At 38.4% G+C, this 23,833-nt stretch overlaps 1 protein-coding gene across 1 annotated transcript in view; it reads left to right on the top strand.

Annotated features, from left to right (window-relative positions):
- KPNA4 (karyopherin subunit alpha 4) overlaps positions 1 to 18,560 on the top strand; it is a 98,990-nt gene extending 80,430 nt beyond the window's left edge. Inside the window, exons 14-17 of the mRNA XM_066241872.1 lie at positions 9,117 to 9,188; positions 10,911 to 11,073; positions 13,844 to 13,938; positions 16,497 to 18,560. Coding sequence (XP_066097969.1) covers positions 9,117 to 9,188; positions 10,911 to 11,073; positions 13,844 to 13,938; positions 16,497 to 16,595 — 429 coding nt within the window. The 3' untranslated portion in view covers positions 16,596 to 18,560. The remainder of the gene's footprint in view (positions 1 to 9,116; positions 9,189 to 10,910; positions 11,074 to 13,843; positions 13,939 to 16,496) is intronic.
- Positions 18,561 to 23,833: the final 5,273 nt, after the last annotated feature.

The raw sequence follows: 23,833 nt of genomic DNA on the forward strand, positions 1-23,833 counted from the left end.
AGGGAGAGACAGTCAGACAGACTCCCGCATGCGCCCGACCGGGATCCACCCGGCACGCCCACCAGGGGCGGTGCTCTGCCCCCCAGGGGGCGATGCTCTGCCCATCCTGGGCGTCGCCGTATTGCGACCAGAGCCACTCCAGCGCCTGAGGCAGAGGCCACAGAGCCATGCCCAGCGCCCGGGCCATCCTTGCTCCAATGGAGCCCTGGCTGCGGGAGGGGAAGAGAGAGACAGAGAGGAAAGCGCGGCGGAGGGGTGGAGAAGCAAATGGGCGCTTCTCCTATGTGCCCTGGCCGGGAATCGAACCCGGGTCCTCCGCACGCTAGGCCGACGCTCTACCGCTGAGCCAACTGGCCAGGGCTACTTTTTAACTATTATGTACTGCTGAAACAGTATACAGATACATATATCATATTATCTTGTCTTAAACTATTTTCTTGGTAAATTCTTTTTTTTTTTTTAAATAAATAAATTTTTATTAATGGTAATGGGATGACATTAATAAATCAGGGTACATATATTCAAAGAAAACATGTCTAGGTTATTTTGTCATTAAATTATGTTGCATACCCCTCACCCAAAGTCAGATTGTCCTCCGCCACCCTCTATCTAGTTCCCTGTGCCCCTCCCCCTCCCACTAACTCTCTCCCTCCCTCCCTCCCATGTCCCCCTCCCCCCACCCCTGGTAACCACCACACTCTTGTCCATGTCTCTTAGTCTCGTTTTTATGTTCCACCAATGTATGGAATCATATAGTTCTTGTTTTTTTCTGATTTACTTATTTCACTCCGTATAATGTTATCAAGTTCCCACCATTTTGCTGTAAATGATCTGATGTCATCATTTCTTATGGCTGAGTAGTATTCCATAGTGTATATGTGCCACATCTTCTTTATCCAGTCTTCTATTGAAGGGCTTTTTGGTTGTTTCCATGTCTTGGCCACTGTGAACAGTGCTGCAATGAACATGGGGCTACATGTGTCTTCACGTATCAATGTTTCTGAGGTTTTGGGGTATATACCCAGTAGAGGGATTGCTGGGTCATAAGGTAGTTCTATTTTCAGTTTTTTGAGGAACCACCATACTTTCCTCCATAATGGTTGTACTACTTTACAGTCCCACCAACAGTGAATGAGGGTTCCTTTTTCTCCACAGCCTCTCCAACATTTGCTATTACCCGTCTTGTTGATAATAGCTAATCTAACAGGGGTGAGGTGGTATCTCATTGTAGTTTTGATTTGCATTTCTCTAATAACTAATGAAGCTGAGCATCTTTTCATATATCTGTTGGCCATTTGTATCTCTTCCTGGGAGAAGTGTCTGTTCATGTCCTCTTCCCATTTTTTTATGCGATTGTTTGTTTGTTTGTTGTTGAGTTTTATGAGTTCTTTGTAAATTTTGGATATTAGGCCCTTATCTGAGCTGTTGTTTGAAAATATCATTTCCCATTTAGTTGGCTGTCTGTTTATTTTGATATCAGTTTCTCTTGCTGAGCAAAAACTTTTTATTCTGATGTAGTCCCATTCATTTATCTTTGCCTTCACTTCTCTTGCCATTGGAGTCAAGTTCATAAAATGTTCTTTAAAACCCAGGTCCATGATTTTAGTACCTATGTCTTCTTCTATGTACTTTATTGTTTCAGGTCTTATATTTAGGTCTTTGATCCATTTTGAATTTTAGTACACGGGGACAGGCTGTAGTCGAGTTTCATTCTTTTGCATGTGGCTTTCCAGTTTTCCCAGCACCATTTGTTGAAGAGGCTTTCTTTTCTCCATTGTGTGTTGTTGGCCCCTTTATCAAAGATTATTTGACCATATATATGTGGTTTTATTTCTGGGCTTTCTATTCTGTTCCATTGGTCTGAGTGTCTATTTTTCTGCCAATACCATGCTGTTTTAACGTGGCCCTATAATATAGTTTAAAGTCAGGTATTGTAATGCCCCCAGCTTCATTTTTTTTCCTTAGGATTGTTTTGGCTATTCGGGGTTTTTTATAGTTCCATATAAATCTGATGATTTTTTGTTCCATTTCTTTAAAAAAATCTCATAGGAATTTTGATGGGAATTGCATTAAATTTGTATATTGCTTTGGGTAATATGGCCATTTTGATTATATTTATTCTTCCTATCCAAGAACAAGGAATATTTTTCCATCTCATTGTATCTTTTTCGATTTCCCTTAACAATGCTTTGTAATTTTCATTATAAAGGTCCTTTACATTCTTTGTTATGTTTATTCCTAGGTATTTTATTTTTTTTGTTGCAATCGTGAAGGGGATTATTTTTTTGAGTTTGTTTTCTAATATTTCATTGTTGGCATATAGAAAGGCTATGGACTTTTGTATGTTAATTTTGTATCCTGCGACCTTACTGTATTGGTTTATTGTTTCTAATAATCTTTTTGTGGAGTCCTTCGGGTTTTCGATGTATAGGATCATATCATCAGCAAAAAGTGATACCTTTACTTCTTTTTTTCCGATATGGATGCCTTTTATTTCTTTGTCTTGTCTGATTGCTCTGGCCAGAACTTCTAGCACCACGTTAAATAAGAGTGGAGAGAGTGGACAACCCTGTCTTGTTCCTGATTTAAGGTAGAAAGTCCTCAGTTTTATGCCGTTTAATATGATGTTGGCTGATGGTTTATCATATATGGCCTTTATCATGTTGAGATATTTTCCTTCTATACCCATTTTGTTGAGAGTTTTAAACATAAAATTGTGTTGTATTTTATCAAAAGCCTTTTCTGCATCTATTGATAAGATCATGTGGTTTTTGTTCTTTGTTTTGTTGATATGGTGTATTACGTTAACCGTTTTGCGTATGTTGAACCATCCTTGAGATTCTGGGATGAATCCCACTTGATCATGATGTATTATTTTTTTAATATGTTGTTGTATTCGATTTGCTAGTATTTAGTTTAGTATTTTAGCATCTGTATTCATTAGAGATATTGGTCTGTAGTTTTCTTTCTTTGTGCCATCCTTGCCAGGTTTTGGTATGAGGGTTATGTTGGCCTCATAAAATGTGTTTGGAAGTATTGCTTCTTCTTCAATTTTTTGGAAGACTTTGAGTAGAATAGGAACCAAGTCTTGTTTCAATGTTTGATAGAATTCACTAGTATAACCGTCTGGGCCTGGACTTTTATTTTTGGGGAGGTTTTTAATAGTTTTTTCTATTTCCTCCCTGCTGATTGGTCTGTTTAGGCTTTCTGCTTCTTCATGACTCAGTCTAGGAAGGTTGTATTGTTCTAGGAATTTATCCATTTCTTCTAGATTGTTGTATTTGGTGGCATATAATTTTTCATAGTATTCTACAGTAATTCTTTGTATATCTATGATGTCTGTGGTGATCTCTCCTCTTTCATTTTGGATTTTATTTATTTGAGTCCTGTGCCTTTTTTCCTTGGTGAGTCTTGCCAAGGGTTTGTCAATTTTGTTGATCTTTTTAAAGAACCAGCTCCTTGTTTTATTGATTTTTTCTATAGTTTTTCTGTTCTCTATTTCATTTATTTCTGCTCTGATTTTTATTATCTCCTTTCTTCGGCTGGTTTTGGGTTGTCTTTGTTCTTCTTTTTCTAGTTCCTTAAGGTGTGAAATTAAGTGGTTTACTTCGGCTCTCTCTTGTTTGTTCATATAGGCCTGAAGTGATATGAACTTTCCTCTTATTACTGCTTTTGCTGCATCCCAGAGATTCTGATATGTCGTATTTTCATTTTCATTTGTCTGTATATATCTTTTGATCTCTGCGCTTATTTCTTCTTTGACCCATTCATTTTTTAGAAGTATGTTGTTTAGTTTCCACATTTTTGTGGGTTTTTCCCCCTCTTTTTTGCAGTTGAATTCTAGTTTCAAGGCTTTATGATCAGAAAATATGCTTGGTACAATTTCAATTTTTCTAAATTTGCTGATATTGTCTTTGTGGCCCAACATATGGTCAATTCTTGAGAATGTTCCATGTACACTAGAAAAAAATGTATACTCTGTCGCTTTGGGATGAAGTGTCCTGTAGATGTCTATCATATCCAGGTGTTCTAGTATTTCGTTTAAGGCCGCTATATCTTTATTGATTCTCTGTTTGGATGACCGATCTAGAGCCGTCAGCGGTGTATTGAGGTCTCCAAGTATGATTGTATTTTTGTCAGTTTTTGTTTTAAGGTCAATAAGTAGCTGTCTTATATATTTTGGTGCTCCTTGGTTTGGTACATATATATTAAGGATTGTTATGTCTTCTTGATTCAACTTCCCCTTAATCATTATGAAATGACCATTTTTGTCTCTGAGTACTTTTTCTGTCTTGTAGTCAGCATTATTAGATATGAGTATTGCTACACCTGCTTTTTTTTGGGTGTTGTTTGCTTGGAGTATTGTTTTCCAGCCTTTCACTTTGAATTTGTTTTTATCCTTGTTGCTTAGATGTGTTTCTTGTAGGCAGCATATAGTTGGATTTTCTTTTTTAATCCATTCTGCTACTCTGTGTCTTTTTATTGGTAAGTTTAATCCATTTACATTTAGTGTAGTTATTGACACTTGTGGGTTCCCTATTGCCATTTTGTAAATTGCTTTCTGTTAGTTTTGTATCTTGTTTGATTCTTCTCTTTTGTTTTTCTATCATTTGTTTTTGTTTGTTTGTGTTCCATACTTCTTTCCTCTGTTGCTACCTTTTTTAAGTCAAGTGTTTTTGTGGTGGTTTTTTCAAGGGTGGTTACCATTAAGTAATGAAAAGGGTACCTACCATATTCATTGTAGTACCCTATCTTATGAGTATTTCTGCACTTCATCATCCTTTGCTATTGTTAATCTCCATCCTCTCCCCCCTTTTTTTCCTTTGTTCTCACAGTTTAAGTTTGGTTTTATTGTGTTCTTGGTGGAGCTGTTACTTGTGGTGTTGTTTTCTTTTGTTCTTTGAATCTGGTTGGAAAACCCCCTTTAGTATTTCCTGGGGTGGGGGCTTTCTGCTGATAAATTCTCTCATCTTTTCTGTATTTGTGAATGTTTTTATATCTCCTTCGTACTTGAAGGATAGCTTTGATGGGTATAGTATTCTTGGCTGAAAGTTCCTCTCTTTCAGGGCTTTACATATTGGGGTCCACTCTCTTCTAGCTTGTAGAGTTTCTGCTGAGAAATCTGATGATAATCTAATAGGCCTTCCTTTATATGTTGTACTCTTCTTTTCCCTGGCTGCCTTGAGAATTTTTTCTTTGTCATTGGTTTGTGTCATCTTTATTATGATGTGCCTTGGAGTGGGTTTGTTGGGGTTAAGAAAACTCGGTGTTCTGTTTGCTTCTTGAATTTGAGGCTTTAGTTCTTTCCGCAGACTTGGGAAGTTCTCGTCTATTATTTGTTTGAGTATATTCTCCATTCCATTTTCTTTCTCTTCTCCCTCTGATATACCTATTATTCTTATGTTATTCTTTCTGATGGAGTCAGACAATTCCTGTAGGGCTTTCTCTTTTTTTATTATTTTTAAGTCTCTTTCTTCTTCTCTCTGTTGTGCCTCAAGTTGTTTGTCTTCTATTTCACTAATCCTATCTTCAATCTGGGCTGTTCTGTTAGCTAAGCTTGTTACCTCATTTTTCAGCTCGTGAATTGAGTTTTTCATTTCTGTTTGATTTGTTTTTATAGTTTCAATTTCCTTGGTAATATATTCTTTGTGTTCATTGAGTTGTTTTCTGATCTCCCTAAATTGCCTTTCTGTGTTTTCTTGTATATCTCTGAGTATTTTTAAGATTTCTATTTTAAATTCTCTGTCATTTAGCTCCAAGGCTTCCATATGTTAAGTCTTTTCTCCATAGATTTTTCCACATCTATTTGTGTTACCTCTCTTTCTTTTGTATCCATAATATTTTATTTCCTCTTTCTTATTGACATCTGAGGGTGGTCTTGTTGATAGCACTAATTAGAATTAATAAAGAGTAAAAAGTAAAAAAAAAAAAAAAAAAGGTAAAACACCCCACAAAAAAAAAAAAAACAGTAATAATTTATTATTTCCCCCTTTTTTCTTTCTTCTCTTTCCCTCTTCTCCCCTCCTCAGGGAAATATCATGATGACCTGTGAATTATATTATGCTAAATGGAACAAAAACTGCCTATAATGGAGGGCCTGATTTGGGGTGAAGAGTTCAAGGGGCAAAAAAAGGGAGTAGGGACCTACTAAATGCAAAAAAAAAAAAAAAAAAAAAAAAGGAAGAAAATCTTAGACAAGCATAAGATGATTTGCTTGTAAGTGATGGTCGACTAAGAGATATAATGAGAGGGATAAGAGGGAACCAGAAAAAAGGAGGAAAAAAAAAGAATAATGAAGAAAAAAATAAAAATAATAAGTAAAAATCTGTTGTATTAAGTGGAGCGAAGACTAAATACATTGGAGAACTTGGGTTGGGAGGAATGCTAGTGAGTTAAAAAGCAACGTAAAAAGTACCCAAAATGCCACAAAAATAAACAAACAAACAAGAAAAAAACAAAAACAAAAGCGAAAAAGAAAAATAAAGCCTAAAAAAAACCCTTGAGTCCCAAATTAACTAATTTGTTCGTGATTGAGGATTAAATGGAAGGAAAGTAAAACGAGAAAAGAAAAAACGAATAGAAAGGAAAAAATAAGAAAAAGAGAAAAACGAAGGAAGAAAAAAAAAAGGAAGAGAAAAAAAACAAAATAAAGCAAAACAAAAAAAAAAACAAAAGAGGAGAGAGTGAGAGTTAAGTGTTTTGGAGTATAACCTTAAAGGAGGGTGAGGATGAAGAAGAGAAATAAAATGTAACACTCATGGGTAGTGTAGTTCAAGAAAAGGGAAGCATAAGATGGGCAGAGAATAGAAGGACCGAGGTGGAGGAAATAGAAATAATAATAATAAAGGCAATAAGATAGAAGAAACAAAGAACAACAAAAAAAAATTAGTGGAACAAGTTGTAAAGTCTGTGGATTTTTCTTGATTTTTAGAGGTTAACTTCTTCCTTTTTCTTTTCTCTCCCTCTTCCTGGTCGGTGACTCTGTACCCCAGGCTCTGCCCCTGTGTCACACTTAGGTAGGGATTTGCAGTTGATGGGATTCTATGGCAGTGTCATATAATTGGCTTTAGTCTTGCTGGTAGTCAAGGCTTGTTGGCGTTTGCAGGGTCCAACGATGAGAGAGTTTGCTTTCCTGGAGTCTCTCTCCTAGTCCCCCCTTCCTCAATTAGCAACCTGGTGATCCAGCTATAAGGCTGCAACTGCTTCTGCCTGGGGAGTAAGAGGCTCAAAGAGCTGGGAAATCCCCACTCTATCCCCACTCAGCGCAAGGCTTTGGGAAAGGCTCTGGCAGTCAGAGCATCCAGTGTAATCAGGCGGGGGTGGGAGTCAATTGTTGTCAAGGTGACTGTTTAGCGCCTAGCATTCAGTTGGACCACTCAACCCAGGCTTTCCACACTTTGTAGCCTGTTTTGGCTGGGAAGAAGAGGCACTAGTCTCTGCTTGCGACTAGTGTAGTATAGATCTTATTATCTGCCAAGTCCCTCTTGTTAGCGTTTATCCCTGAATATGGAGGCTCTATCAATCAGAAGTTGTCCCCGCCCCTTTATGATAGGCACTAAAAAATATCACGCCTCTTGTCTTGGATCGCTGAACTGAGAGAGATCTTATCAATTAGAACCCGTGGGTGCGCAGATTTCATGGGTTAAGCTAATTTCAGTGATTGGGTCCGCAGCTCTGCTCCCGAAGGTATTTCAGGCTGCCTGAGTGCCCCTCCCCCAACGCTTGATTGTTAGCTTGAATGGCTGGGTGAGGTGCCCCGCCCACGGAAAGAATCTCCCAAGTAGGGAAGACCGCCTTGGCGCCTCTCCCGCTCGCCCTGCCGCTGGCGGCTGGGGCGCACCGGGCGCAGGATAATGGGGCACCCTGGGTGTGCGGGCCAGTAGGGCGCTCTGGGTGTGTGGATTGCCCAGGGCACGTGCGCGAATAGGGTGCTCCGGGCACTGGTAGCTGGGGTCTCTCTCTCGCAGTGCGCAGGCCGCTGGGAATGTTAGCGGTGCTCGCTCTGCAACCGGACTGGGCGCTCCCGAGTGTGGGCGGTACTTGCTTTGCAACCGGACTGGGCGCGCGCCGGCGCCTGCTCACTGCTCCCGAGTGTGGGCTGACTCTCCACAGGCGCACTCCCTCCACGGCTTGAATGAACGTCCCTGCGGTAGCTTCCTCTACACCCTCGTTTCTCAGATTCAAGTGATAACAGTCCTTTCGCTTTCAGTTTGTGTGGAACTCCGGAATGCTCCGAGGATAAATTTTTCTGTTTCTAGTTGATAAATTTGTTGTGATTTTGGGGAGATCTGTCGGACGCGCTGCTCACGACGCCATTTCCATGACGTCACTCCTTGGTAAATTCTTAAAAGTGAAATTACTGGATCATATTATGACTTTTCAAATACTTAACCACATTTTTCAGTTTGTATTATAAATGTAGATGGGTACTGTTTTCATCATAGTCTTATTAATGATGGACATTACCATTTTTAAAACTCTTATATGTTTAAAAGGATATTTTAATTGGATATTTGTTTGATTTTTACATTTTTCTATTTTTTGACTTATTTTATCCTTGATTTTATTTAATTTGATATTACTGAACAATAATACATATTAAAGCATTTTGTTGCTGCAGAGTTTACAAAAAGCAGTGTCTTGTATATTTAGGATAATTGGGTTCAGGCCAATTTTAAGTAACAATGTGTACCTATAGAAAGACTAGCAACAAACTTGAGGAAATATTAATAGTTCACAGTTGAAAAATCATTTCAGCTTGAGGGGGTGGGGATGATGTGGAGGAATTGAGCAAAAAAGAAAAATTCATGGACACAGAAAATAGTGTGGTGATTGCTGGGGGAAAGGGGTGGGGGTATGGAGGAGGAGGGAGGGTATAGGTAGGATGGTGATAGATGAAGACTTGACTTGATCTGTATTGTGTACAGATCAACTGTACACAATACAGTATACAGTTGATGAGTTATAGAATTGTGCACCTGAAACCTGTATAATTTTATTAACTATGCCACCTCAATAAATTCAATAAATAAGGGAAAAAAAGAAAAATTATTTCAGAAAACATGTTTTCAGTTTTACTTTATATGCAGTTTATATCTTTTGCTTTGCTTTTGCAGGGGGATTTTGGCACCCAGAAAGAAGCTGCTTGGGCCATAAGTAACTTAACAATTAGTGGAAGGAAAGATCAGGTAAACTCAACTCTTATTTATTTCTCAAAACTACTTATATAACCACAGATAACTTAAGTTTTGATTCCAGTAAATCATAATTTATAATAATAGTGAAATAATAGTCATTCTCTGATTTTTTTTTTTTCATGTAAAAGTGTCACCTTGACTTTCTTCAGTTATCATAGATGAGAAGTGTTCTCTTTTCAACTTCTTGGCCTACAAGAATTTTCTGATTCATGGTAAAATCAAAGTATTTATAGTCACCAGTGGGTTTTTTTGCTTTTTAACAGTATTAAGAAAAAAGAGGATATTTTAGGTGATTTGGACAAAATGAAACTGCTTCACATATTCTCCTAACAAATGAATAACAATTTATGAGCCACTTAGTAGGAACAAAACTCAACCAAAAGGCTAGGATTAGGAACTAGAGTGAGGAATGTGAGGTGCCTAGGGCATATAATTCAGGAAGGCACTCACTCTCAGAGTATACAGGTGACATTGTGCCAACTGGAAAAAGAAAATGGGTTTTAAAGGTCCCAAATATGTTTCACAGATAGTTAAAAGATGAATTTGGAGCTGATAAGTAATAAACTGATAATTATCACAAATAAGCTATAGACTGGTGGTGAGCAGTGAGTCCACTTAGGTAAGAATACAGAGCAGAACATTACAGAACCAATAGAATAGTGAACCAAAGGTGGCCAGGTACATGAGGATGCTAAATGTAACAGTAAAGAGCCAGTGGAGCCTGACCAGGCGGTGGCGCAGTGGATAGAGCATCAGACTGGGATGCCAAGGACCTAGGTTCGAGACCCTGAGGTCACCAACTGGAGCATAGGCTCATCTGGTTTGAGCAAAAGCTCACCAGCTTGGACCCAAGGTTGCTGGCTCGAGCAAGGGGTCACTCGGTGTGCTGAAGGCCCGCGGTCAAGGCACATATGAGAAAGCAATCATTGAACAACTAAGGCAGAGGTCCCAAAACTTTTTACTCGGGGTCAGTTCACTGTCCCTCAGACTGTTGGAGAGCCGGACTATAAAAAAAACTGATCAAATTCCTATGCACACTGCACATATTTTAAAGTAAAAAAACAAAATGGGAACAAATATTTAAAATAAAGAACAAGTAAATTTAAATCAACAAACTGACCAGTATTTCAGGGGGAACTATGCTCCTTTCACTGACCACCAATGAAAGAGGTGCCCCTTCCGGAAGTACGGCAGGGGCTGAATAAATGGCCTCAGGGGGCCGCAGTTTGGGGACCCCTGAACTAAGGTGTCACAACAAAAAATAATTGATGCTTCTCATCTCTCTGTTCCTTTCTGTCTGTCCCTGTCTATCCCTCTCTCTGAGCCTTTCTCTGTCTCTATAAAAAAAAAAAAAAAAAGAGCCAGTGGATGCTCTCACATTGAATAGTTGTTGTTTTTTAAATATTCAACCTGTTATCTGGTGTTCTAATTTCTTAATCTAAAAGGGGAAAGGATCTTTGAAAGAAGTATTCCTTATAGCAAAGAAATGTATCATATGAAGTTGAGTGACTCATTTACTTTCATTTAATTTTTTTTCTAAGTTCAAAAAAGATAAACTTACTATATGAAAAATAAATTCTTGTAATCAAGCTTAACATGTGAGAGATGATATGTTTTTATACTCAGAATTTAAAGTCAAAATTATTCCAATGAGATAATGTACATAAACACAGTTCACTTAGGTTTATTATATCATGGTTTTTTATTTTTCAGGTGGCCTGCCTAATTCAACAAAATGTTATTCCACCTTTTTGCAACTTGCTCACTGTAAAAGATGCACAAGTTGTACAAGTAGTACTCGATGGACTAAGTAATATATTAAAAATGGCTGAAGATGAGGCAGAAACCATAGCCAATCTTATAGAAGAATGTGGAGGTTAGCTTCTTAAAAGCTGTTTATATTACATATTCTAATGGGATTTTTTTTTGTAACTACGTTTATTTTCTAACACTCTTAGATAATGGAGTAAAAAAATAAATACTGTGATATATATATATACACACACACACACAGTCCTCAGCGTTTTGCATATTCTTAGATAACTGAATTGTTGCTATATATTGAATAGGTACTTATTAAGGTATTTGGAAGACAGTGGTAAACAGGACACAGTTCTTGCTCTCAAGGCATGTAGTCTAGTGATGGAAATAAATATGAATTGATTTAATGTGCTAATTACCCTAATAGAAATGTACAGCGAAATGAAATATCTAATCCATCCTGGAAGACACAGGAAGGCATACCTGAGCTGGATTTTGAGAAATGAATAAGGATTAATAAAGTAAAAAGGGATGAAAGGTGTTCCAGGCAGAAATAACACCATGAGCAAAGTATATGGTGAGAAATAGCATTCAGCAAATTATAAGTAGTTCAGTGTTGCTGAATCACAAAGTAGAAACTGCCAAAAGATGAGGCTGAGACATGTCTCGTAAGCAGTCCCTGTGGTCTTACAAGCTGTGCACCACAGATACTTAATTCTAACTCCACAGGGCAGTAGTTCCCAAGTCTGAGTATCAGAGCCACCAAATGTAAACAGCATGTCATAGCTTTCAACTCAGAATTAACAAGTACATAGAACGTTGATGTCTCAAATGTGGTTGTGGACCAAATTGTAAATTTTAACCCGAGTCATCATAAAAGTAAAGGTATTTCTGGCAGAGCTTAAGTAAATAAAGGGAAAGGTAATGATAAGAGTTTAAGAGTATCATACCTTCAACTTTGTAGTGCAGAGGCTCGAAAATTTAAGTTACTAAAATGACAAATAGAATAACAAAAGAAATAATGGATAACTAGCAAGTTAGGAAGAGAAGATGAGGACTAGTGTTAGGGAACTAACTGGGAACCAGAAAAATTAAAAACAGGCATAGTTAGCCCTGGCCAGATAGCTCAGTTGGTTGGAGCATCGACCCGGAGTGCAAAGGTTACTGGTTTGATCCCTGGTCAGGGTACATACTGGAACAGATGTTCCTGTCTCTCTCTCCTGATCTCTCCCTTCCTTTCTCTTAAAAAATTTTTTTCAGGCCCTGGCCGGTTGGCTCAGCGGTAGAGCGTCGGCCTAGCGTGCGGAGGACCCGGGTTTGATTCCGGCCAGGGCACACAGGAGAAGCGCCCATTTGCTTCTCCACCCCTCTGCCGCGCTTTCCCTCTCTGTCTCTCTCTTCCCCTCCTGCAGCCAAGGCTCCGTTGGAGCAAAGATGGCCCGGGCGCTGGGGATGGCTCTGTGGCCTCTGCCCCAGGCGCTAGAGTGGCTCTGGTCGCAACATGGCGACGCCCAGGATGGGCAGAGCATCGCCCCCTGGTGGGCAGAGCGTCGCCCCTGGTGGGCGTGCCGGGTGGATCCCGGTCGGGCGCATGCGGGAGTCTGTCTGGCTGTCTCTCCCTGTTTCCAGCTTCAGAAAAATGAAAAAAAAAAAATTTTTTTAATTAAAACAGGCATAGTTAAAAATATTTTACTACTTTTTCCCCCCATGTAAATATTTTAATTATTAAACATTTATTTTTATGTATTAAAATTAAAATATAAATCTTGAGCATTGCCTACCTCACTGGAGGTGAAGTCCAAGAATCTGTATCTTATGAGCTCCCCAAAGAATTCTGCCGTAGCATATGACAAGCCATTAGAAGGTTTTATTTGGAAAGCCATTAGTATATTTAGATGGATAATAGTTATCAGGGAAGGAGACCCATTGGAGACAGGAAACTAGTTAGGAAAGTATATAGTAGTTGGGCCACAATAAATAAATACAATGATAACAGAGACAAAGGGGAAATCATAGGGTTCAAGAAATGGATAAACTTTGAGGCTTGTAAGATTTGATTGTAGAGTATTGAGTTAATGGGAACATAGATTTTTGTCTTAGATTTTAAACTGTTATCACCAAGTAAGAATGTAGTATAACAGTTTAAGTGAGGAAAGTGAAATAACAAATTGTGTTGGACAGTTTAGGTTTCAAATTGCTGTGAAATGTACTGGTGGGATTATGCAGGCATGTGATTTTTAAGCATCTGAAGCTCAGAAAAGAAATGAAGCTGTAGATTTACAGGTCTTCAGCTTATATTCGTAGTGAAAATTTTTAATGAAAGGGCCCCATAAAGGAAATTGTGTAGACTGAGAAATGAGCATAAACAACTCTCACCATTTAAAGAATCGAGAAAGAACACTTGTAAAAAGAACAATTTTATTAGTTTTCAGAAACCTGAAAATTACTAAAAAGCTAAACAAATTCTAATTTGCATGTCAACAAGTTAAGTTTTTTGCTTATGATTTAACAAACATTAATATTTACAGATAAAATTCCATTTTCTCCTGAAATGCTATGGTTGATCTTGATTATAATTAATAGATGTCTTAGCATTTATGTTTATAATCACTGGTATATTAAATTTTTAACAAAAGCAATTTTACGTTATTACTTCTTATAAACAATGTTTATAAGTAGATGTCCCATTTCTTATTTAATCATTTATATGCATTTAAACACTTAGGTTGTTAATTTTTAAAGACAAACATGCTGTATCTTTCTGCATAAAATCTTTTTATTTTTATAAGATTTACCTTTAGAATAGAGTCCCAATATGATTGTAACATTTTTGTCATTACTTTTTAGATATTACTCTGTTTCACTTTATTAAAAATATCTTTCAGGACTGGAGAAAATTGAACAACTGCAAAATCATGAAAATGAAGACATCTACAAATTGGCCTATGAGATCATTGATCAGTTCTTCTCTACAGATGATGTATTTAATAGCTTTACATATATAATTTTTTTTTTTTTTGACAGGGACAGACAGGAAGGGAGAGAGGTGAAAAGCATCAGTTCTTTGTTGCAGCACCTTAGTTGTTCATTGATTGCTTTCTCATATGTTCCTTGAGGAAGGGGTTGGCTCTAGCAGAGCAAGTGACCTCTTGCTCAAGCCAGCAAACTTGGACTCAAGCCAGTGACCATGGGGTCATGTCTATGATGCCACATTCAAGCCAGCAACCTCAGGGTTTCAAACCTGGGTCCTCAGCATCCCAGGCTGATGCTCTATCCACTGCACCACCACCTAGTCAGGCTATAGTTTTCTTAATAAATATAAGTCTGGAATGAGATAATATAATAAGGTAGGACAAACATGTATGTTTTTTTGGAGACTGGATTGAAAATAGATATATGACAGTAATGTCACTTATTTCAGAAACATAATTACAGTATTTTTTGCTCCATAAGATGCACCTGACCATAAGACACACCTAGAGTTCTAAGGAGGAAAATAAGAAAAAATACTCTGAACCAAATGGTGTGTTAAAATATTTAATAAAATACTGTATTTCAGTTCTTTAGGGCATTAAAAATAGTACTAGCTTAGCTCTAATGACAAAAAAGTTAAAGTTTTTTTTGTTTTGTTTTTGACACTGGACAAGTCAAGCTTTATTTTTCACTTGATGTTTTTATATTTTTCATCTTATATTGTTAAGCATAATGAGTTTATAAACAAAAGTGATACTAGTATATCCTTAATTCTTTATGGCAATAATTAGTTAATTCACTTTTGACTGTATTCTCCCTGTTATTTTTAGTTGGTGACCAAAAACAAATAAGAAAGATAGCCTGACCAGTTGGTAGCACAGTGGATAGAGCATCAGCCTGGGATGTTGAGGACCCAGGTTTGAAACCCTGAGGTCGCAGGCTTGAGCGTGGGCTCACCAGCTAAAGTGTGGGTCGCTAGCCTTGAGCCCAAGGTCACTGGCTTAAGCAAGGGGATTTTGGCTTGGCTAGAGCCCCCAGTCTTGACACATAGGAGAAAGCAATTAATGAACAACTAAGGTGCCACAATGAAGAATTGATGCTTCCCATCTCTCTTCCTGTCTCACTAAAATAAAATAAAATAAATTGAAAATAATAAATCATAAAAAAGATAAGTTTCTATATAATGTAAGGTGTAGTATATGAAAGTATCTTCAGATTGTCAGTATGTGGTAATGGAAATTAAAATATTAACGTATTTTTCTTTGGAAAAGTAAGTCTAAAATTAAAGTAGATTCTTAGAAAATTGTAATGGTTAGATATAGCCACCAGTGAATTTTTAAAATGTTTTCTCAATGTTTTAATTAACAAATCTAACACAGCAAACTCTTCTACGTTATCAAAAAGGAGTAGTATGCATTGTTTGAACAGTGACCTGACAAAAACAACAATACCAATCATGGGCTGCATAATTGCATTTTGGTCGACAATGGACTGCATAAATGACAGTTTTCCCATACAGTTATAATGATGGAGCTGAAAACTTCCTATTGCATAGTGATGTCATAGATAACATAATGGCATACCCCAAAGCATTACTCACGTGAAGCTGGTGTAAAAGAAAAGCCTACTGAACTGCCAGTCTTATAACAGTTTAGCACAATCAGTTAAGTAGTATGCTGTACCATCCAGGTTTGTATAAGTGCACTCTATGATATTCTCACAATGCCAAAATCACCTAATAACGCATTTCCCAGAATATATCCCCATTGTTAACACAGTGCATGACTGTACTAGAAAAGAAAATTGTTGCTCTATTTATAGATATTAAACTATTTAGATATCAAGTCTTTTAGATGATCAAGTCCTATTTAGAATATAATGTCAGTTAAATAAATCAGAAATAAAATTCAGGAAAAGCATACTCTTAAGGGTAGTTTTTATCATGTATCTGTAAAGTTGGGTTTTTGGAAGCCCTAATTTACAATTAGATATACACAAAGCCTTATGATTTCTAATACTTCAACATGCAGTTCTTTGTTATTGTCTTACATTATGAAAATAACTGAGGTGATGTGCACAATTATACGAACTTCACTATAGTCTCATAATTTTGTGGTGTTTTAAAAAAGAACCTTTAAGTAAAAAGCATATAGAACATTATTTATGTATTATTAGCAATTATTTTACTATTTTAAGCCCAAATATTATTTGTCTACAAATGCTATTAAAAATTAACCAGAGATTACACTTATTCCAAAAGTGGTGTCATAAATTTTTTAATGTCATCAATTTCTATTTGCCCAGGTACAAGGAAAGTATAATGAATATCCTCTCAATTTGAGGTTTGAAGTTATATAAATCTCCAATTTATTATTTATATTTTATTCCCTTGGAAGAGACTGGTCTTGCATATTCTCAAGTTTCTTCTCATTTTGGCATTCTTAAAATGTCTTTACAAAATGTTTCATCTTTCTAAAGGGATGGTAGGACAATGTTGACACTCATCATCTCATACTTTTTTAGGGGAAATGGGAATATAACCATGATTTTTTTTTTTTCCCTTAGATTGATGAAGATGCTAGCCTTGTTCCAGAGGCAATACAAGGTGGAACATTTGGTTTCAATTCATCTGCCAATGTACCAACAGAAGGGTTTCAGTTTTAGAAAGATGTTGTGGAATTTAGATACAATGCAGCACTGATACATATATATATGTGTGTGTGTATATGTATCATACATATATATATCTGTGTGTGTGTGTATATTTGTGTGTGTATGTATATACATACACACACATATATATATAAAAAGGTTGGATCCATCAAGCTTGGCTCATGGGATCTGCTGCTGCATTAAATCGGGAAAGAAAATGTGAAGATTTCATTTGGAATCACAGAAAATCCCCAAATGAGGTCAAGATGGCGAGTGGGTGTGAGTGAGAATGAGTGGCAAAATGTAATGAAAACTTTACATGAATGCTTATTTAGGTTGATCAAAGTGAAAAGGGCTACAGGTCACAAATCTTCAGTGCCTGAGAAGGAACATTGACTTACTCTGTATCAACTAAGAAGGAAGTGCAGTATTGTCATCTTTAAGCCTAGTAAGCATAAGTGAGAATAGATGCCCATATAAGTCAAAGGAAAATGAGCCCAGGCCTTGCTACAAAGCAGTGTATGAATGGACAATGTTAAATGAATATCGGGCTCAGTGACAGAGAGCCAGGTTCATCTTTCAAATCTAGGGCTCTTCACTCATGAAGCAGACACCTAGGCCTGGAGTGACTGTGTATGAGAGTATGGTTGTGGTGCTGTCCGTGAACACATGCAAGTGTGATTTGCCTTCAGGGGGCTGATAACCCAGTAAATCATCAAAATGAGACCATAAGTGTTAATGTACACTGGATATGAAAACAAAGACCAGTTTAGCAGCAGACATTGGTTTACTCTGCAGCCTGTATTTTCTATTCCCCTCCTTCCTTCTCTTACCCCCTCTTTTATATATATATATATAAAAGATATATATATATATATATATTTACTTTACCTAGTATGGCTTTTTATTTGCTTCTCAAGTCAGAAAACTTTTTTGGAAAGTTTCCCTGTGCATTTGCACCAGATGAATGTTTGATGCTATGAAAAGCTTTCCATATCATCAAAACTAATTTGTGTAGGTTTTTGCATGGAGAAAAATCATAAAGTTCCCACAAAATAGACTGTTGCAGTACACAAGTTGTCATAGTAGTATAAAATAGTAAAATGTGCTTTAAAAAGCCATCCTTTTCATTTTCAGAGATAACATAAAGATCTTTGCATGAGGTAAATCTACAACATAGTTCATTTTTAGATTTTGTTGAGTCCTGTAAAAAAGAAAAAAGTTTAAGTTGTGGTAGAATACCGTGCTGTCTTTAAATGTTATTTGTTTTCAAACTTTGTTTTCTATGAAAATGATATGGAAACTTCTAAAATGGAATTTGGTGCATTTGTACTGCTGAATAAAGACTGATGAAGAGGTTTGAATAGATGTATAAATCAAGTAATGGTTTGAACCTTTAATAATATGCCTAATCTGTTCAATTGTTTTAGAATCTTTTTACCTTAGATGTAGGCAGCCATGAACAATCTATTTTGAGCCACTTTAGGGAGAAAACTTTGTATTTTTAAAACTTGCATAAAAGTTATGCAAGTGGTTTTTATAAATTGGAATAATACCTCAGTTTTGAGGTTATGCACACTAAATTAAATGTGACAAATTAATTTGTACAAAAAGAACTCTTTATAAGGTGGCTCATTGTAGGAAATCCTGTGCCTTCCCCTTTGAGCACAAGTGTTGCATGAACAACAGTTTGCTATAAGAAACATACCAGATTAGCCACCATTAGCATCTATATCTACTTTGTGTTTAAAAATCAACTGGTAAATCTGAAACACTGTAGAATGGATAAAAATTATTTTGTGATCATAACTCTTTGTTGAACTAGAGTATTTTTGCAGCATTCCTTGTCATCAGAAACATGGTTAAAGTTTAAAACTAGAAGCAGCAGAAAACTAGCTTGTAAAATTTATCCAAGTAGAATGCAGGCTAGGCTGTCTTGGGGAAATAAACATTAAACTTAAGCAATGTTTTACATGGGGTGCGTGTGTGCTGTGTGAATTTTTTATATATATTAATGTTAAGTGAGAGTATATATAACTCAATGGATTATATTAGCTTGTCTTTCTAAGCTTTTGACCCAGAATCAACATGAATTTCTTCAGTTCTATAACTTCAATATAAACATCTATTATTCTAGCCCACTGAATTTGGTAGGTGACACCATCAATGCTCTGCTTTCTCCCTGTCCAAACCAAAGTTTTTACCTTTCTTCATTCTTCCAGTAAAATGTACCAAGAGACAACTTGAGCTATATTTTAAGTATTATTATAACTTGAACAAACAGTTCCAAATGATAGACTGCATAGAAAGCATAGGTTTTTATAGAAGATTTAAGTTACCACAATTGAACATAACAATGTTTTACATGATTTATGTTTCTTAGAAAACAAAATTTGGTTCACAGTAAGTGGTGGGGGTATAGTAGGCCTCTAATTTTATAGACTGCTTATTATATACATATTATAGATGACAATAATATCTGAGTACAAGGGCTACCTGATGGTCTACACATTTCATTTCTACCCATGGTCTCATACAGGACATTGATATTCTAATAGAATGCTGGGAAAGACTTTCATGTCTTAAATTTGTTTCAGCCCAGCTAACAGTTTACCACAGCTAGTGATCTAGGAAACGGATTCATTTTTAACAGCATTATTTGTGATGAGGGGGAAAATGAGATAATAAGCATCTAGTAAGCTTAATGTTCTTGGCTTCTTATGTCTTAACTGCCCTTTTGGAGTATTTTTTTAATTGATTTTAATTTATTGTGTTTACACCTTCCCACCCCCTGTTCTCAACATTCCCCTGCCCCTCTTCCCTGCAGAATTTGCTTTCCTGCTCTCTATCATGCTGTTATGTATATGTAATTTCACCAATCTCTTTTCCTTCTCTGATCCCATCCTCTCATCCCCTTTCCCTTTGGTCCCTTTGATCCCACCTCTGCCTCTATTCTCCTCAGTTCACATTGTTCACTGGGTTCCTCAAATGACTGAGGTCTTATATATTTTTCTTTCTCTGCCTGGCTTATTTCACTTAGGATAATTTCCAGGTCTATCCATGTTGTCGCAAAAGGTAAGATTTCCTTTTTCGCGGCCACGTAGTATTCCATTATGTATATGTACACTCATCCACTGATGGACACTTGGGCTGTTTCCAGATCTTGGCTATTGTAAACAATATTGCAATAAGCATGGGGGTTCATTTCCTCTTTTGAGTCAGTGATTTAGCATTAGGATATATTCCTAAAAGTGGGATGGCTGGGTCACAAGGCAGTTCAATTTTTAATTTTTTGAGGAATCTCCATACTGTTTTCCACAGCGGCTGCACCAGTCTGCGTTCCACCAGCAGTGCAGGAGGGTTTCTTTTTCTCCACATCCTCGCCAGTACTTATGTGTTATTTTGTTAACACCATTCTGACAGGTGTGAGGTGGTATCTCATTGTGGTTTTAATTTGCATTTCTCTAATAATTAGTGATGTTGAACATTTCCTCATCTGCCTATTGGCCATCTGTGTGTCCTCTTTGGAAAAGTGTCTTATTTCTTTTGCCCACCCTATTTGGATTCTCCATTGCCTTGGTTCTCACAAGAAATCAAGCTAAGCTTTGACTTTAAAGAGTGACGTGTTACTGTTGTTGTATAACAAATTAGCACAACTTTTATTTTAAGACAACATACTGTATTCCCCCATGTATAAGACATCTTAATTTGGGGGCCTGAAATTTGAAAAAAATATGTATTACATAAAGTTATGGAACTCATTTTATTCATCATAAAATTCATACAACTTATCACTCAAAACTCCCATCCATGATCTTGTCCTCATCTGTGTCTGATGACAAATCACTGTCTTCATATATTGCCTCATCATCAGTTCCATCTATGGCATTTGAAATGCCACACTTAAATGACGACAATCTCAAATTTGATATTATCCCAGGATCTTTTCACCCAAGTACAAACTTCTATAATTGGTTTCTTCACTCTTCCTGCTGGTGTCAAATTGTCCCTGAAAGACATCATCCATTGGTCCTATTTGTCTCTCATGGCAGTTTTGAAAGGTATTTTAATGCTGATAACAAGTGGTTAGAGCTGGGATGTCAAGCCTCCAGGTATGAGAGCAGGTTTTGTTTTTTGCTCTGCAGCAATCTTTGTGGTTTTTTTGTTCTGTGTGAGCTGAACTAATCAAGCACTAATAGGGCAGATTTGCGTAAGGGCCCACCTGGCCTTCAAACTTTCTCAAATCAGATCTTCATCCCATCCTGATCCATGCAACCCTTGTCATGTACATGGACAATCACTCCTCGAGGAATGTCTTTTGGCATTGTTTTGCATTTGAAAATCAGCATAAGAGGCAGCTTGGTTCTGTTGGCACAACAAGCTAGAACAACTATATAATGGCTCTTGTCCATTTGTCTTCACAGTTAGTTTTCACCCCCTTATGAACAGTTTTGTTACCTGGGACATCAAATTGAAGGGGGAACCTTGTTCATATTTGCAATCTGTCCCAATTCAAACTACTGTATCTTCCAACATTGAATAACAGAACAATGAAATTCAAGCACCTGCTCATGGCTTTCAGGCATCATTTGGGCAAGTCTGGTGCATGTACGCATGCTTAGTCCATTTCATGAACCTGAAGCATCAGTTGTGTCCTTTGAAATCTTAACTTTTTCTTTTTTTTTCTTTTTTTTTTTTTTTTTTTTTCATTTTTCTGAAGCTGGAAACAGGGAGAGACAGCCAGACAGACTCCCGCATGCGCCCGACCGGGATCCACCCGGCACGCCCACCAGGGGGCGACGCTCTGCCCATCCTGGACGTCGCCATGTTGCGACCCTCCTGGGTGTCGCCATATTGCGACCAGAGCCACTCTAGCGCCTGGGGCAGAGGCCACAGAGCCATCCCCAGCGCCCGGGCCATCTTTTGCTCCAATGGAGCCTTGGCTGCGGGAGGGGAAGAGAGAGACAGAGAGGAAAGCGCGGCGGAGGGGTGGAGAAGCAAATGGGCGCTTCTCCTGTGTGCCCTGGCCAGGAATCGAACCCGGGTCCTCCGCACGCTAGGCCGACGCTCTACCGCTGAGCCAACCGGCCAGGGCTGAAATCTTAACTTTTTCATTAGCAATTCTTGCCTCATGCTGAACTATGTGGACACAGGAATTCTAACTGCCCCTTGCTTTTTAATCAATATCTTCAATTCCCTCTCCAAATGAGGCCATTTTGTGACTTGCCTGTCATGGCTTTCTGTTGTGGCGTTTTCAGTAGGGTTTCTTCCCATAACCAGTCTCTGATTGATTTCTCAGTTGGAGGAGAACCAAACTTTCAGAAGCACAATTTTCATTCACTTTGGCAAACTGGATCACTTTTAACTTGAATGCAGCACTATGAAAATCTTTTCTGAGCCATTTCTGGGCAGAGTGGCAAAATGTAACGTACCGTAATATACCAATAACAAGTGTGGAATAGTGAGCGCAAAGACAAGCAGGAAATACAAGTAAAAACCCTTTAACAGCGCAAAAATAAGCACGAGAAAGCGGGAAATGCAAGTTAAAAAACCCTACAGCCACGGCATAAGACACACCCAGTTTTTAGACCCCACATTTTTCAAAAACGGGTGTGTCTTATACATGGGCAAATATATTATTTGTGCAGCTTTGCTAGATCCTGTGCTCAAACCTCACAAGGCTGCAGTCAAGGTTAGAACCAGAGCCAGAACCTCATCTGCAGCCGGGGTCCTCTTCCAGGTGCGCAGGGTGGAATGTTTTCCTGGCAGCATAATTTAAAGCTTCCAGGAGCAGGTGTGATTTGGAGAAGGCCCCAAACCTGCTTTTTAGGGACTCGTGTGATTAAATCAAGCCCACTAGGGGTGATCTTCCTTTTGATTAATTCAAAGCCAAAATGATTAATATTTTTTGTTTGTGGTTTTTGTGGTTTGTGTTTTTTTTGTATTTTTCTGAAGCTGGAAATGGGGAGAGACAGTCAGACTCCCATATGCGCCCGACCCGGCACTCCCACCAGGGGCGACGCTCTGTTGCGACCAGAGCCACTCTAGCGCCTGGGGCAGAGGCCAAGGAGCCATCCCCAGTGCCCTGGCCATCTTTGCTCCAATGGAGCTTTGGCTGTGGGAGGGGAAGAGAGAGAGGAAGGAGAGGGGGAGGGGTGGAGAAGCAGATGGGCGCTTCTCCTGTGTGCCCTGGCCGGGAATCGAACCCGGGACTTCTGCACGCCAGGCCAACGCTCTACCACTGAGCCAACCGGCCAGGGCCAAACTGAGTAATATTTTGATGGCATCTACAAAATTTGTTCCCCTTTACGTTGCATTGTATCCTAATCACAGGGCAATGCTCATTATATTCACAGATCCTTCCCACACTTGAGGGAAGGGGATAAAAACGTTATAAACATCAGGGAATCTTGGGAGTCATCTTAAGAGTTCTGCCTAATACAAGGAAATAGAGTATTTAGATCTGGAGCAATTTACAAAGTGATCAGCTAATTACAAGTTTATATTTAGATCAAGATCACCTGTAAAAATCTAATGAGCACTGGACCAGTTCCCCCTCACCCCCCCGCCCCATGCATATACAGTTTAAGGCAGGAGTCCCCAAACTGCGGCCCCCCGAGGCCATTTATCCGGCCCCTGCCGCACTTCTGGAAGGGGCACCTCTTTCATTGGTGGTCAGTGAGAGGAGCATAGTTCCCATTGAAGTACTGGTCAGTTGTTTTAAATTTACTTGTTCTTTATTTTAAATATTGTATTTGTTCCTGGTTTTTTTTTTGTTTGTTTTGTTTTTTTTTCATTTTTCTGAAACTGGAAATAGGGAGAGACAGTCAGACAGACTCCCGCATGCGCCCGACCGGGATCCACCCGGCACGCCCACCAGGGGCGACGCTCTGCCCACCAGGGGGTGATGCTCTGCCCATCCTGGGCGTCACCATGTTGCGACCAGAGCCACTCCAGCGCCTGGGGCAGAGGCCACAGAGCCATCCCCAGCGCCCGGGCCATCTTTGCTCCAATGGAGCCTCGGCTGCGGGAGGGGAAGAGAGAGACAGAGAGGGAAAGCACGGCAGAGGAGTGGAGAAGCAAATGGGCGCTTCTCCTGTGTGCCCTGGCCGGGAATCGAACCCGGGTCCTCCGCACGCTAGGCCGACGCTCTACCGCTGAGCCAACCGGCCAGGGCCTTGTATTTTTACTTTAAGATATGTGCAGTGTACGTAGGGATTTGTTCATAGTTTTTTTTATAGTCCGGCCCT

This window comes from Saccopteryx bilineata, chromosome 8 (assembly GCF_036850765.1).
Source record: "Saccopteryx bilineata isolate mSacBil1 chromosome 8, mSacBil1_pri_phased_curated, whole genome shotgun sequence".
Taxonomy (NCBI): domain Eukaryota; kingdom Metazoa; phylum Chordata; class Mammalia; order Chiroptera; family Emballonuridae; genus Saccopteryx; species Saccopteryx bilineata.